The sequence below is a fragment of the Myotis nattereri genome (assembly GCF_964212035.1).
Source record: "Myotis nattereri genome assembly, chromosome: 1".
Classification (NCBI taxonomy): domain Eukaryota; kingdom Metazoa; phylum Chordata; class Mammalia; order Chiroptera; family Vespertilionidae; genus Myotis; species Myotis nattereri.
Genome location: NC_138075.1, coordinates 227,171,375 through 227,187,739, shown reverse-complemented (window position 1 = coordinate 227,187,739; position 16,365 = coordinate 227,171,375). Strand labels below are relative to the sequence as shown.

The 16,365-nt window shown below is 50.2% G+C and overlaps 1 protein-coding gene across 3 annotated transcripts; it reads left to right on the top strand.

The window, feature by feature from the left end:
• The first annotated feature begins 7 nt into the window (after positions 1-7).
• Positions 8-16,056, top strand: LYAR (Ly1 antibody reactive). Of its 3 annotated transcripts, XM_081084214.1 has the most exons (10): positions 52-163; positions 3,082-3,135; positions 5,671-5,845; positions 8,270-8,384; positions 8,990-9,097; positions 9,199-9,282; positions 13,561-13,972; positions 14,301-14,387; positions 15,393-15,478; positions 15,884-16,056. In XM_081084214.1, exons 3-10 carry the CDS (start codon positions 5,724-5,726, stop codon positions 16,016-16,018), a joined length of 1,149 nt encoding a protein of 382 aa, XP_080940340.1. In that variant the 5' UTR covers positions 52-163; positions 3,082-3,135; positions 5,671-5,723; the 3' UTR covers positions 16,019-16,056. The 3 variants fall into 3 exon arrangements, with proteins under 3 accessions (XP_080940339.1, XP_080940341.1, XP_080940340.1); XM_081084213.1 differs by lacking the exon at positions 3,082-3,135 and having other exon boundaries at positions 8-163; XM_081084215.1 differs by lacking the exons at positions 3,082-3,135; positions 8,990-9,097; positions 9,199-9,282 and having other exon boundaries at positions 29-163.
• Positions 16,057-16,365: the final 309 nt, after the last annotated feature.

Genomic DNA, 16,365 nt, shown 5'->3' with positions numbered 1-16,365 from the left:
CGGGGGTGTGGCCGCGGCGCGCATGCGCGGGGCCGCGCAGAAACGAATTCCGCGCCGGGAAGCGAGGCGGGCGGCGGCGGCTGCGCTGGGCTGGCGGGCGGCCGCGGCGATTCCACGTGCTCCCCGCGGCCGGTTGGAACCGTTGGCGGACGCCGGCTGAGAGGTGAGGGGCGGCGGCGCAGGTCCGACCTGGGAAGCGGGGCTCCGAGAGCGAGGGGGCGGCGCGGCCGTGCCTGCGCTTTCACCGTCGGGGTCCCTGTCCGCCCGGGAGGAGGCCGTCCCTTCGGACCTGGTTCGTGCCCCGGGAGGTGAGGGAGTCCTGGGCTTAGAACGACCGGCTCCTCCCGGTGTTAAAGCCGGATCCCTCCCTGCTCGGGGCAAAGCAGGCGTTGCCCCGCTGGGCTGGGCTCAAGCTGGGGACAGGCTGCTGTCTTCCCGGGGTCGGGGAGCTCGGTCCGGAGAGGGGCGGCCTCAGGGCGGGTGGTGGGGAGCCGGGACCTCGGGCCAGAACCACAGCGTGTGGATCCAGGTTCGCCTCCCACTGCACGCGTGACCCGCGGCGAGTTACCTGTTTGTGCCGCGGTGCCCTCGTCCGTCGAAAGGGAATAATGCGAAACCAGCTCCGAGGACTGCTGCGCGGGGCACACGAGCGCGGCCGGGGGGAGCGCTGTGGCCGGCGGGGCCTGGGACCTCCGGCCTCAGCCGGTGTCAGGATGGCCGGCGGCCCCTACGGCTGGGGAGACCGGTAGGGAAGGAGGTGGAGGGTGAGTATTTGCAAGGCTGCCTTCCCTGCAGAGAGGGGCCGCGTGGGACTCGTTCACGCAGCTCTCCCGCAGCCCCCCGTGTCCAGCATAGAGCCGGACGGTAGGAGACCTCCACGGACAGTCACACCAGTGAAGGGATGCTGCTTCAGGCCGTGCTGGCGATGTAGTGTGTGGGGCCTGGGGGAGGTTGGCTGGCTTCTCCCCGCCTCAGTTTGCTCACCTGTGGAGTGGAGATGGGTGTACCTACCCACCTGTGGGGTTTTTGCAGAGAGCCAGGGAGAGGTCCTGCGTGGATGCGCCCCCTATTCGGGGGTTTAGGCAGGACGGTGGACAGTATCTACTCGGTGGACATCATGTGCTCATCGGGCCTTCCCTTGCACCATCCCCGTGGTTTCTTGGAATTCTTCTGAAAAGGGCTCAGGATGGTCTCGTTGGCCTGACCCCTTGTTTCACAGATGGGAGAACCTGGAAGTCGGGGAACAGTGACTAGCTGAGGTCACAGTGCTCGTGGGGACTGCTGAGGTTGCCAGCCTGGCCTGTCACGGGCTCTTTTGGCGCTGGCGGTGGGGTTTAGGTCTGTGTGTATGCATGTGAGAGAGAACCCTATATAATAAAAGCCTGATGTGCTAAGTGTCCGGTCGTCTAGATAGCTGTTTAATCAAAGTGTCATATGCGAATGATATGCTAAGGCCGCTCAGCCACTCGCTATGACGTGCACTGACCACCAGGGGGCAGGCACTCTGACCAGTAGGTTAGCTTGCTGCTGGGGTCTGGCGGATCAGGACTAAGCAAGGTAGGCCGGACACGCCCTGGAGCCCTTTCGTGGTCCCTCCCTGGCTGGCCAACCTCCCATGTCTCTCCCTGGTCCCTCAGCCTGGCCTGCGCCCTCTTGCAATCCGGGCTGAGGGACCTCCCCTGTCTCCCCCCACCCCCACCCCACCCCCAGTGCACGAATTTCATGCACCATGCCTCTAGTGTTTTAAGAATAGTGACTGTCATTTTTGTAAAAATGTAGAGGGGGGGCGGGGAAGGTTAAAAATCACCACAAATCCAATCCCAGAACAAAACCTGTCATCAGGGAACAGGGTGGTAAAGTAGCACCCGTGGGGTGGGGACTGAATTTATGAAGATAGATGGGGGGATTGAGGTCATCTTAAAGAAGTATGGGTTTAGGTGGGGACTGGGTGTGAAGCATTGATGTGCAAATCAAATCCTGCCATTGGGGAAGGAGTCTTTCATAGCTGGTACCTTCACTTTCCGCACAATGCTCTGATGGCTTTATAGGTAAACAGATTCAGGTTAGCGCACCTTGAGGTCATTTAGGTTTTGATGGGGAGGTGCGGGCTGCGGCCCAGGTCAGTCCAGGCCCAGTTCCACAGGACGTGGCTGCATGTTGATAAGTTCCTGACGGCCCCAGCCCCTGGCAGATGCTGTCTCTACCCCTCAACTCGGCACCACTTCCCCACCCCCGTCCTCCTCCCTGTGACGTGGTGGTTTGCTCAGTCCTCATATTTAAGATCTAAGACTTAGGGTCCTTGTATTTTAAAGGGGAAGGTCGTTTGTAGCGCCTCTGAGTTTGGGGGGGATGAGGGTCTCAAGATCCCAGATGCCAAGGTATGGCCAAGGACATGACAAGTCATGGCGGAGAGGCAGGCAGGCGTCTCCAGGCAGATCAGAGCCGCCCTGAGTCTGGGTGGTGGTCCGTTGTGATCATAGATGGGAAGTGGCCTTGTGGAGAGCTAGTGGCTGTGTTCGTCATTCATCACCCTTTTCTCAGATCACAGCACGTGATGAGAACTCAGTAAATTGCCCAGTCAGACGAATAGACAGCAGAAGCTCACACAGAGGGGGGTCGGAGGGGGGGGGGATTACCTGGGTATGTGGATCCCAGTGCACACCTGGCCTTCAGTAAATTCTGCTGAGTTCACTTACAGCAACATCTGGGGCTAAGATCCGCGTGTGTGCAGCCAGTCCACAACCTTGCGTCCTTCTTGCCCTTCTCTAGAAGGAAGGACACAGCATCTGTCTCTGTGGCTGGATTGGGACCCAGCCTTGGGCAGGCGAGGAGCCAGGGAAGGAAAAGCCGGCTCTGATGGAGGTTCAGCCCCGGAGAGAATGCCATCTTTTCACACTTGGGGCCACACACTGCCGTGTTTGACATCCGAGCCCTGCAGACAGTGTCCCAGCGTCTTCATGCAGCATGTCTTCAGCTCCCCTAATTTCTGTTACAAATTTACCATTTCTGTTTAATTATTTAAATTTCTCTAACATTTATTTCGTCTTGTGGAATGTTAATGAGTTTAATTTTTTGTTTTAGGCAATGCTTGCTATCTTCAGTTGGAGGGACTGACTTTTCACATGGTGTATTTTTGTAAGTGTGTCGCATTTGCACTTCTGGAATTGTTTCGCCTGCACTGAGCCTTGGCCCCTTCCTGTCTGCTGTGCAGTTAGGACGGCTTTCAGCTTGCTGTTCCTTGCAGCCCACCCCCCACACAGACACACAAGTGCTTCCTGCATAAGTGACAGGTGTTTCCCCCGGGGGCTGGGGCAGGTATGAGGCCTGATCAAGGTGACCCTCAGCTGGTGCTGGGATGTCCTCTGGGCTCTGAATAAGTGAGCGGTAAGCTCCTCACCGGCCTCATTTATCTCCTTGGCAAGCAGGTGGTCACAGTGATCCCATTTCATATCAAGAGTAAAAATGCAGCCAAGGTTCTGACTCACTGTGCAAGCCACATGTTCGGCCTGTAAAGGAGAAGGAACACATCTCTAGATGCGGGCACTAGCTGTACAGACTGAGGGAAGAGGTTGGAGGTATTTTTTTGGTGGACATGTGATCAGATAATCCCATCCTGACTGATGTTTACACTGTGTGGCTCATCCCCAGAGAGAGGAGTTTTGCACAGATACTGCCAGCATCTTGTTTGTCAACATCACTGGCTTCTTTCCGTCCAGCCGGTTTGCTTCCACCTGTCCTTCCCAGGACCTTCCATGATGACAGACCGAGCCTCCCAATGGGATCGCACACTTGCCAAAGCCCCCTCCCCCCTCTTCTCCCTGCAATCAGAAAACAGGAGACCTCAGCAGGGAAGGCCCGAAGGCTCTTGGCCGTAGCTTCACTCTGAGGCGTATTTTTCATTGTTGAGTTTCATTATGAAAGAACTTACACATGTGCAGCAGATAAGTGGCTTATCGCTCTGCTCCTACCTTGTGTGGACAATGGCCATCTGTTTCTCGGTGCCGAGTTGATGGTTTGCCCTTGTTCTTGTACCAGAGTGCCCTGCAGACTACTGACTTGATTAGGTGGTGCTGGCTCTTCTAGCCCTTGTTCTCCCCGAGGGGCAGGCAGCATCCGTCTGAGCATCCGTCTGCCTGTGCAGAGTGCTAGGCTTGGAGGGAGCTGTCTCACGGCCCTCATGATGCCAGCTCCCAGGCTGGCAGCTGTGCCACACTTCTTCCCCACAACCAGGCGAGATGGTGTGGCCGCTGCACATCCTAGAACAAACAGCCGTGTTGCTTTCCTCTGGATTCGGTGCCAGGCCGTAGCTGACCACATGCCCTCCCTTGCTCACTGACCCGGATGGCGAGCTGCGGAGGGGGACCCGGGACCAGGGCCTGTGTTTTTGCGTAGCCAGTCAGGCTCGCTGATGTCCGGCAGTGCCAGGAAGAGCCAGAGGCCTCATGAGAGATCAGCTGGGCCTTCGTCAAGCCTGGAGCTGCAGCCAGGATGTACATTTCCACTCAAGGCTGAGCGGGCGTGAGCAGCTCCGGTCTCTGCTCAGGAGTGACCTGGGCAGTGACCAGGGCGGTAGAGGAGCATGATGCAGCAGGCCCCGGGAACCAGAAGGTGTTCCTTGGTGCTGAGGATTTGGGGAGAAGTCTTGCCCTGAAGCAAATTGCACCCATTTACTTGATCCTTGCCTTAATTTTCATAGTGAGCAAGGAAGTGCTGGGTTCAGTAGCTTGGATATAAAACAGCAGTCCTCTCGCATGGGAAGTTACTGGGACGGTCACGCTTGCAGATGGGGGTGTGTTTTGGAGCACAGTGGCAACGCCATGAATTTTTAAATGGTTATGTATCTGTACCGGCACAGGTCATGCTGACAGTGCTGGGGACACCCGGGTCTGTGACCGCCCTCCAGTGGTCCAGTGCCCAGCAGTTAGGGCAGCTGCAGGTTCCATTTCTCTATCGATCCCACAAGGAGCCACAGAAGGAGGTCCCTCCCCCTGACCACTCAGCCTGAGGGCACACCCTCCTGTATTAACACTGAGGATGCATAGCAGTGCCGACAGGAATGTTTGTGTGCCCTGTAGAAATTAGAGGCCCCTTCTCTGCCCTCTAAAGCTCCCTCCCCTCCCCTCATTCTGCTCTTCCTGGATTTGGGGACCTGAGATAATTTGCAGTGCACACCTAAGTGTGAAGAGGGAAGGAGGGACTGAGGGAGAGAGAAAGAAAGTTACTGGAAAATGTAAAACATTTTACTTAATGCCCCCAAAACTTCATCCTTAGAGACAGCTGCCAAGTTTAAATCCTGATTCTACTGCTGTGTGACCTTGGGCAAGTTACTTAATCTCTCTCTGCTTCAATACCTCATGTAAAGTGTGAACAATAGTTTTTCCCTCACAGGGGTGCTGTGAGGATTAAATAAATTAATATGTGCAAAGCTCTTAGAAGGCCCAGCACATGGTGTGCATGCACTCATCTTAGCCATTAGTATCACTGTTAATTATAATTTTGCTTACATGGTGGTAGAGTTATATATATATTGTTAATCAACTTTGATTTTGTTATTTGTAGTTATTTTCATGTGAAATTATAGTTGAAAAGTTAGCTGTGTGATCATTTATTGGGAATAAAAGTTCAGATTATAATGATAATTACCTTTTTTTTCTCTTTTTATCTTTTTAGGACAAGATTTAAAGCCTATCTTGGATAGAGAATATTTAATCATTTAGCTAAAAATGGTATTTTTTACATGCAATGCATGTGGTGAATCAGTGAAGAAAATACAAGTGGAAAAGCATGTGGCTGTTTGCAGGAACTGTGAGTGCCTTTCCTGCATTGACTGCGGTAAAGATTTCTGGTAAGTTCCGAGTAGCTCCTGTATCCATAGTGAAGGCCCAGGCTGCTGGGGTCCAACCCCAGCAGGTCCAGGGGTCCCCAAAGGTGTGGATGGAGTCGGCGAAGAAGGAATGACATGGAGACAGTGTTCAGTTGATCAGCAGCCTAGCCAGGATCTCCAGTGAAGTTCTGGTCAGGATCTCCAGTGAAGTTCTGGTTAGGATCTCCAGCCAGGTTCTGTGTCCATGTTGTCTTGCTAGGTTCTCCAGCCAGGTTCTGTAGCCAAGTTCCCTCGCTAGGTTCTCCAGCCAGGTTCTGTCCAGGTTCTCCAGCCAGGTTCAGTTACCAGGTTCTAGTCAGGTTCTCTTGCCAATTTCTGTAGTCAGGTTCAGTCCAGGATCTTTTGCCATGTTCTCTCGCTAGGTTCTGTCTCTAGGTTCTGAGGCCAGTTTCTGTCCAGGAACTTTTGCCATGTTCTCTCCAGCGAAGTTCTTCTGTCTCTAGAGAACGTTCTGTGTAGGTTCTGTGCCTAGGTTCTGTCTCTGTTCTGTCTTCTTACATCTGTATTTATACCAGTTGATTCCAATCCTATCAATCTCTATTCCAAGGGTTAGGGCGTTTCTTACCTCCATTCCAGGGAGTAAAGATTATGTAGCTTAAGCATGATTGTTCGTAGTTAAAGTGATTAATTTCCCACCTGGCACTTAGTTAAGAGGTTTTATTCCCTCCCTAACTTCAGGGGAAAATCCCTACCTGGGGAAACAACCTTTCTCAGAGACCTTGGTTAAAACACATAGTGCCAAGAAGGTGAGCAAACATATTAAGAACAGTATGCCATATATGCCAGGTCCCTTGAAACAGCAAGCATGGACCGGCTCCCGGCACCAGGCCAGTGTTGGAAGCACTGTTTCCACAAAGCTTTAAAAAATAGAAGCATGCCTGAGCTGGTGTTGCTCAGGGGATAGAGCGTCAGCCTGTGGACTGAACGGTTCCAGGTTCCATCCGATCAAGGGCACATGCCCGGGTTTCGGGCTCCATCCTGAGTAGGGGGCGTGCAGGAGGCAGCCAAACAATGATTCTCTTTCATCATTGATGTTTCTATCTTTCTCTCCCTCTTCCTTCCTCTCTGAAATTAATAAAAATATATTTTAAAAAAGTAGAGGCCAATTTGAGGAAGAAAATTATGAAGAAAATTACAAGTGGGTTACAAGTCCATTTGCCTGGTCTGGGTGATTTAAAAAGAAGACTGAGGAAGGGAATTGAAGTGATTAGAGCATCGGATCCATCAGTGGCGCTTGCACCATCCCAGACCCTGGGGCGGGACCCTGGAGGGAGGTCTCAGCATGGGGTGCTGATCACACCGAAGAGGGGTTTATAAACCAGAAAGAAGTTTGCTGATTCACAGTGAGGCAGTGTCTGAGAGGGAAGCCTGAGTCCTTCCCAGGAACTCGGAGGTGATGCTGGGGCTCCACTGGGGGAGGGGGTTTCTCTGGAAAAGTGAGGACTGGGGGAGGGGCAGGACAGGCCTTGAGGTTCATCCAGCTGCATCTCTAGGGGGTTCCGGATGCTGGCTCACTTCTTCCATCTTCCTCCCCTTCAGCCTCAGAGGCGGCCAGTCAAAAGGCGGCTTGGCACCGGTGCCACTGTCCTCTGGCATTGAGAGATGTTTGCTGACGGTCCGTTTTATTTTACTCTAGAGCAGTGACATTTAAAAACTGATTTGGGAAATGACTGAAGTCTTTGCTTGTACTGGATCCCAGGAGGAAGATTGACATATAACACAGGTTCTTTCCCTCCAGGGAGTTTGCGCCTGGCCTTGGCCCACACATTCCCTGAGGGCCCCATAAAGCTTCCGAGACGGAGACAGAATTGAGTTTTCTTTTTTCTGACTCTGAGACCCAGAACTTTTCAGTGACCTGATGATCCCTATTTAAAAAATATTTATTGCCCTGGCTGGTTTGGCTCAGTGGATAGAGCATCAGCCTGCGGACTGAAAGGTCCCAGGTTCGATTCCAGTCAAGGGCACATGCCTGGGTGGCAGGCTCGATCCCCAGTAGGGGGTGTCCAGAAGGCGGCTGATCGGTGATTCTCTCTCCCTCTCCCTTCCTCTCTGAAATCAATAAAAATATGTTTTAAAAAATAAATAAAAAATATTTATTGTAGTATAATTGACATATAACATTAAATTAGTTTCAGTTGTACAGCATTATGATTCAATATTCCTGTTGTTTAAAACATGTATGGAAAGTTTGGTGGTGGGTTTCCTATTGAACAGTGTGCAGCTGGGAAAAGGGGTTTCTGCAGCAGGATGTGAGCACAGTAAGTGAAGGAGGTGGGGGCATGCGCAGTGGGCCGGCGTGGACTGCCGAAGGCAGGAGCAGCGTGCTGACATCACACAGCCGCCACTCAGAATGCACCTAACGGTGGGACCTCTGTCACCTCACAGGGGCGAGGACTACAAAAACCATGTGAAATGCATAAGCGAAGACCAGAAGTACGGCGGCAAAGGTTACGAAGGGAAAGCCCACAAAGGCGATATCAAGCAGCAGGCGTGGGTGCAGGTACGTTCCGAGCCGTCCAGTAGTCTCAGCTGACGCCTTCCACTTTTCTTTGGAAGCCTGAGAAACTGAGAATAAATGCCTCACCCATCCCGACAAGACCCAGGAGCAGCATGTCTCAGCCAGACTAAGGGTCGTGCTGACGTCTTACTAAGGCTGGCAGCCCGCGAACCGTTCATTTGTCTGTGTCTCCTTTCTCTCAGCAGTGTTTCGTAGTTTTAACTCAGTAACATTCCATACGTTCCTTGTTTAAGTTCTTAGTTTCCTTTTCAGATTGTCCGTTTGTAGAAATGCAGCTTGATATTTGAGTGCAGTTCTGCTGAATTTGTTTATTGGTCTAAAGGTGCTTTTTGGAGAATCTGTAGGGTGTTCCACATGTAAGACCCTGTTGGCTGAGAACAGAGATAATTTTACTGCTTTCCAATTAGGATGCCTTTATTTCATCTTCTCACCTGCTTGCTCTGGCCAGGACTTCCAGTGCTATATTGAATTTATAAGGATAGACATTAATACAAAATTGGGACTTGACATGTGGCTTCTGTAGCCCTGGCTACATGAAACGTATGTCAGTTATTTTGTTGTTGTTGTTTTGTCTTTCTTTTTTGTAGAAAGTTAATGAATTAATAAAAAGGCCCAATGTCAGCCCCAAAGTGAGAGAACTTTTAGAGCAAATTAGTGGTTTTGACAACATTCCCAGGAAAAAGGCAAAATTTCAGGTATGTATTTGAGATGGCTTCCCTGACTGGGGATATGGGCCCGTCAGGGACAGCTGTGTTTACCTGTCCAATGGGATTTCCCCCCCTTTTTTTCCTTATAGAACTGGATGAAGAACAGTTTAAAAGTTCATAATGAATTGATTCTGGAGCAGGTGTGGAATATCTTTTCTGAAGCTTCCAGCAATGTAAGTCAGACCTAATTTTAGATTTGTTGCGTGGCAGACATGCTTACTAATAATGCGGTGGGAATGTCTTATTTTTGGAGGTCAAGACAGCCTTCTTTTTCAGAGAGCCTCTTGGGCCTTCTTTTATGGGAAGGAATAACTGAATGCCTTGCAGAGAAGAGTTCCTTATTGTGCACGGGAAGGTATTTCATCCCCATGTTTGACATTGGTAGCAGCTAACCTGGAACCGTTTGCTTAGAAAGCAGGCGGCAGACGTATCGGGAAGAAGAGGAGCTCTGGGTGTCCGGCAGACCTGGATTGAATCCCTGCTGCTCTCTGCCATATGTGTGATCTTGGGCACGTTACTTGTCTTGTGAGCCTCAGTTTCCTTTTCTTTAAAAAGTGGATCATATTCATTCATTCATTCATTCATTCATTCATTCAGTACTTATGAGTGCCTGATCTGTGCCAGGCCATGAACAAAACTGAAGTAGCTCAGGTGGCGATAGTGCTGTGCAGGAAGATAAGCAGGTGAGGATGGAGTGCCTAGGTGGCCTTCTAGGTAAGGGGAGAGGGGTCACCAGGGCCCTTACCTGCTGTGGTTTTAAAGTAGATGAGACTACAGAAGCACCCACCTATGCCCACCTTTCAGCGGGCACTCGTTAAGCACCGTCTCTTCCCTTCCAGTGGAGGGAGAATTCTGTGGGTTGAAGCCAGCCAACTGCCTGTCAAAAAAGGTTGGATATGTGAGTCCTCAGATGTGGATACAGGTGCAGAGGGTTTGGGTTTGATATTGTATAGCCACAGTGTTGGTTACATTGTTAATTTGATTTTATCACCTTAATTCTGTTGCACTTCCTTTTTGGAGCTTATATCCCATTCGGAGTTATATCTTTAATAGCTTTGTTAAGTATGGAACGCTTCACAAATTTGCGTGTCCTCCTTGTGCAGGGGCCATGCTAATCTCTGTATCATTCCAAGCTTAGTATATGTGCTGCCGGAGTGAGCTCAGTAGTAGTTTGGTTTTTTTTAAACAAATAGGTTTTTTTTTGTTTGTTTTTTTAATATATTTTTTATTGATTTTTTTACAGAGAGGAAGGGAGAGAGATAGTTAGAAACATCGATGAGAGAGAAACATCGATCAGCTGCCTCCTGCACATCTCCCACTGGGGATGTGCCTGCAACCAGGGTTCATGCCCTTGGCCGGAATCGAACCAGGGACCCTTCAGTCCGCAGGTGACGCTCTATCCACTGAGCCAAACCGGTTTCGGCGCTCAGTAGTAGTTTAAAAAAACAACAGTGGTTCTGGCTGGTCTTTTCTTTTGGTCACATTGTAAGGAGTTGATTTGCTTGCTATGGAGAGAATAATTTAGGCAGCAAACAGATAAAAATGAAACTTTATCTTGGCAATATATCTAGCGTTTGTCTCAGAACGCACAAATTGGGCCTTTGAAACCTTATGACCAATCATTGAATTGGCCTGTATGTGGCACCTATTTTTTAAAGGTTATTGCCATTATTTTTACTAAGAATCAAAGATTTGAAATGACTTAGATCAACTGTAGTTTTTTTTTAAGTTCTTTTGAAGCTGTGAACATACTAGGAATTAATAGTCAGTAAACAGCTCGTGGTATCCTGGTAAAAAGCTTATTATTGGTTTGCCTGTGTTCTGTGAACTTCACGGCACATCCCAGTGTTTGGTGAAAGCAAGCGGTCCTGAGGCCCTGTTCATTCATGCCTGCAATTTTATCCCTCCCTTTACTCTGAGCTGGGCATTAGGTTGGCGGCTTTCTCTTCTACATGATACTTTTTATACCCAGCACAACGCACACCAGTCACTGGATACAGCTGTAATCAGTCCTGCCCTCATGCAGCTGTGTTCTTGTGGGGGAGACAGACAACTATATGTGTGGGTTTTTGCTATAACACCAGGTTGTGATAAGCACTAGGAAGAAATAGAAGGCAGGAAGAGGGGCAGAGAGCAAAGCAGGGTGCTCTGTCAGGTAAGAGCCAGTGAGGTGGTGCTGAGGAGACCACACTGGAGGAGAGCCTGGAATAAAGGAGAGAGAAGATGGGGAATGGGTTGACCAGTCACTGTTGTGTGGCTGCAGGCTGGTGGCTGTGTGCCTCCTGCCTTCCCCCTCCTTCCCTCTGTGGTTTAAGGTGTGGGAGCAAAGCACCTGCTAGAGCAGCGGTTCTCAACCTGTGGGTCGCGACCCCTTTGGGGGTCGAACGACCCTTTCACAGGGGTCACCTAAGACCATTGGAAAACACATATATAATTACGTATTGTTTTTGTGATTCATCACTATGCTTTAATTATGTTCAATTTGTAACAATGAAAATACATCCTGCATATCAGATATTTACATTATGATTCATAACAGTAGCAAAATTACAGTTATGAAGTAGCAACAAAAATAATTTTATGGTTGGGGTCGTGGCATTAGGGAGGTTGAGAACCACTGCACTAGAGACTTGATCTGAACTGGGCGATGGCAGGCTGAGCTCTGGGGCCCTTGGTGATGAAGATAATAACCGATACGCAGTATGAACACAATTACAGGGCAGGAGGGAAGCTTCTTTGCCCCCTTCCGCCTGAGTCTGTACCTGAACTCATTCTCTGCTCCTCGCCCCCCACTCCGTGTGCCCGGACGACTTTCTTTCTCTGAACTGCTACCGAGAAAACCCCGATTTAGTTACCACTCTTCTGCCAGAGGGTGAGCATGGGTGTCAGAGGGAGGCATGACTGTATGGTACTTGAGTTAAAGCCAGTCGTTTATTTGCTCTGTCTTGGAGGCCAGTAGCTCCGTTCTTGTGACCTAGACTCCGGAGGGTGAAGACTGGAGGTGACTGGCTGGTAACTCACAGATGGAACTTGGGCCCGGTCTGCGGACTCATAAGTCTCGGGATTTCCCGGAGCTGCTGCCTCTGGCCCTCTCCCTGCCTGACAGGCACCTTAGGGCTGCGGCCGTTCAGTAGGTAGCTCTGCGCCAGCTCGTGGGCAGGGCTGGCGTAGAGATTTCCGCACATTTCGAGTCACAGAGTACAGCAGACAGTGGGACTAGCTGTGCTGAAGTTATTTTAAAAATAGGATCCAGCCCTAGCCAGTTGGGCTCAGTGGATAGAGCGTCAGCCTGCGGACTGAAGGGTCCCGGGTTTGATTCCCGGTCAGGGCACATGCCCATGTTGTAGGCTTGATCTCCAGTGTGGGACATGCAGGAGGCAGCTGATCAATGATTCTCTCTCATCATTGATGTTTCTATCTCTCCCTCTCCCTTCCTCTCTGAAATCAATAAAAAGATTTTTAAAAAATTAAAATATGATCCATGTGCTGATTTGAATAAGGGATGCAGTGAGTGCGAGGTTCTCCCCACCCCAGCGCATGTAGTTAGTTTTCCGTGACTCCTCAGCCGCCACCTTTACTGCCCAGGCGTCCCTGACTTCCTCTCGGGACCCACCTAGTCTGAATGACGGTTTGATTAGGCCTCTGTGTAGCGCTGGTCGTTTACAAGGCCCTTCTCGTGTGCGCTGAGCATGCCCTGCACTGAGCGCATGACATTTCTTATTTTATTTGTACATGAACAGTGTGAGGAAGGGCTTCCTGCCTTTCATTGTACAGATGAGGAGACGGGTCTAGAGCAGGTAAATAACTTGTCCTGAGTCACCTGGTAATTGACAGAGTTGGAACTTGAACCCAGGCCTGCAGGTACCTAAACCTAGTTTCTGCCCCACGTTGAGCGCTCACCTTCATTGGAAAGAAAGGTGAATTGTGAGCCATAAATAAAGGTCTGGCGGAAGTGATTTAAGAATTCTTTCCTTTTCCAGTGGGATGAAATGCCTGTTAAATGCAGAGAGGGGGCCCCAGCTGGTTTGGCTCAGTGGATGGAGCATTGGCTGTATACCGAAGGAACCCGGGTTTGATTCTGGTCAAGGGCATGTGCCCAGGGTGCAGACTTGGCCTCTAGTAGGGGGCGCGCAGGGGGTAGCCGATTAATGATTCTCTCTCACCATTGATGTTTCTATCTCTCACTCTCCCTTCCTCTGAAATCAATAAAAATATTTTTAAAAATATATAAATAAAATGTTTTAAAAATGCAGAGAGGGGTGTGGGCTGGGGGAGTTCTTCTCATTTTGTGTATTTACTATATTTTAACTGGGGGGGGGGGGGTCACAGTTCTAAAATGGTAAGTAAGAAAGACATTTTCCTTGGAACAGCGTTCAGTAGATACATGTAGGTTGTGAACGGGTGTGTGGAATGAATACTTACGTGTTTCTTGGTTTTTGCTTCATAAAAAGGAACCAGCCAGTAAAGGGCAAGAGCAAAAGCCACTCAACCAAGTGGCAAAGCCACCTGCAGAAGTCACCACCACGGTGGCACCTTCCAAAGCCAGTGACACCACGCAAGGACAAGCAGAGGCAAAGAAGAACAAGAGAGAGAGGAAGGAAGAGCGGCAGAAGAAAAGGAAAAAAGAAAAGAAAGAACTAAAATTAGAAAACCACCAGGAGAAAACCAAGAGTCAGAAGTCTAAAAAGCGCAAAATGAGGCCTGAGGCCGAGCAGGAGGCGGGCGGGGAGGGTGCCCCCGAGGCCACGGGCCCCGCAGGGAACAGGCGCCAGGGGCCGAGGAGCACGGGCAAGTGTGGAGTGAATGGAGACGCGGACAAGGAAGAGACAAGCGTGGGGAAGAGGAAGCGGAAGCTTTCCGAAGGTGTGTGGCCAGTGCTGCAGGGCTTGTTTCAATGGCCATGCTCTGAATTTGGGGTGCATAAAATCTGTTAGATCGTGCATTGGGAACCAAGTAATGCAGAGAGCATAAGCTTTGGGGTCAGGGCAACCTGGGCTGAGTCCAGGCAAGTGGCCTCACCTCTCAACTCCCGGTTTCCCCCACTGTCCCCCACTGTCCGGGAGGAGAAACCCCGCAGGCTGGGTTGCTTGGGGGATGAGCAAGGTGATGGAAGGGGCTGGCCATGGACGATGCAGTAAGTGTAGAAGATGTCAGAACTGCAAAATCTCTATTTTTTTTAAAATCTATTTAGTTGAAGCATATTCTAAGAAGAAAAAGATTAAGTTCCCAGGACTGGCTGAAGGCAGAGAACCAGAAAACCATGAAGCTCCTGCAAAAGGTATCACTTGTGTCATTTGGAAAGCTCTGCCCTCTGGGGTGGGAGGAGGAGGTGAGCAAAGTTCTCTAGGGCGGGAGTGACTCCAAAGGAACCCAGGAGGGCTGTGAGTCACTCCTGCAGTGTGTCTGTCTGGCTTGAAGGATTAAGGGGAAAGCAGTCTGGATTGGAAATACGCATTATCTTTGGAACTTAAACCCCCGTGCTTTCCCAGACCCGCTCCCCTTCCTGTCCTCCAGCCAGACCTGGCTGCTCCCCTCTTATCTCTGGGTCTGTCCCTGGTGCCTCCTTGCTTGGACTCCATGCCACCCCGCTCCCTCGGCTGGCATGTGTCCTTGTCAGAATCCAGTCCCTGGCCTTGCCTCTTCAGGCTGCCTCCTCCACACGGCTGCTCCCGTTCCTCAGGCCCAAAGCAGCCCCCGGAGTCCTGCCAGTTAGGAGATCCAAGGACTCATGGGAAGCGAGGCTTTATTATTGGAGGTTCAGTGACTGCCCAAGTTGGGTTAGATCTCTTAGCTTGGAACCCACCCCCCAACTTTAATTTGTTTAAGGGTTTACTTTGAGGTAATTATAGATTCACATGAAGGCTTTGGGTCTTGTCGCCCATGTGTAGTGATATTGTGGCTGTCTCCTCTCGTTCAAGGTTAAGCTCCTTTCGCTCACCTCTGTGTTGCTCACTGCTCAGCCCCACGATCTCCGTGGATGCTTAGTGAATCTTGCTGAGATCCTTCAAAGCAACTCTATCTTTTTACAGGAATTTGTAGTGGTGATAGTGTTTATGTTGCCTGGTTAACCTGCTCACTCTGAGAACAAGAACGGTGAAGGGTAGCGGTGCTTTCAGGCTGCTGTGATTGGACAGGCCGAGGGCCTGCTGCACAGTGCTGTGGTCCCCTGCCCACTCAGGATTCGTTCATTTCCCGGCAGCAAGTAGATGTTGCAGAAATCATTTCCTTTCCCTTCTGGTGGTCCAACAAAACAGTGCTTTGCATGTTATTCTTTGTATTGTAGGGAAATTCAACTGGAAGGGGACTATTAAAGCAGTCCTGAAGCAGGCCCCAGACAATGAAATAGCAGTCAAAAAGCTAAGGAAAAAGGTATGCACACGAACCTAGGTACACCAGCTGGGGAGAATCGGTTCTTTATTTTAAAACACCTCAAGTGCTGTGAGTGTGTGTGTGTCTCATTTACGACGCCCTGGTAACCCGTCCGGCCTCGGGGGGAGGGAAGGGGCTGACTCCCACCCTTCCTCAGCCGGCGCAGTGCGGGCGTGATTTTGAAATGATTATTCTAGTTTGCGATCCTTTATTCCAGAGGAATGCTTTCTTCTCTGGTTTTAGTTTGTTATCGACATCTGACCCACATGCAGCCAGGTGCTCACATTCCAATGTGCTGCTGCACCGATTTCACAAGCACAACCCTGTGTGGCCAGCACCCGGGTCTCTCTTAGGTAAATGTTCAGGACAATGACCTTTATTTGACGGTTGCTCTCCTTTGCGAAGGTTTTAGCTCAGTATTACGCGGTGACGAGCGAACACCACAGGTCTGAAGAGGAGCTCCTGGCCATCTTCAACAGGAAAGTCAGCAAGAACCCCGCCTTCAAGCTACTCAAGGACAAGGTCAAACTTTTGAAGTGAACATTTTTATATTTAATAAATTGAGTCCATTCTGTTGATTTCTTCCTTTCACTGCTGTTTGTAAAACATGTAATAAATAATAACAACTCAAATTTTGTTTTCTTATAAGAAAAATATATATTTTTGGTAGATCTTTTATGAGAAAATAAACTATATTGTCCTGAATCCTCCAGTAGCCTCGGTGCCTGCAGTTCTTCGGTGTTACCCTCTTGTCCTTGAAACCCTTCTCCATCACAAGGATGAAGGAGATAATCCCAGAGTGCCCCTGGGTGGGTCTGCGTTGTCTTTAGGGAGGGGACAGACCACCCAGGCAAGTGCAGTGATGCATCATGGAGGGGTGTGTACAG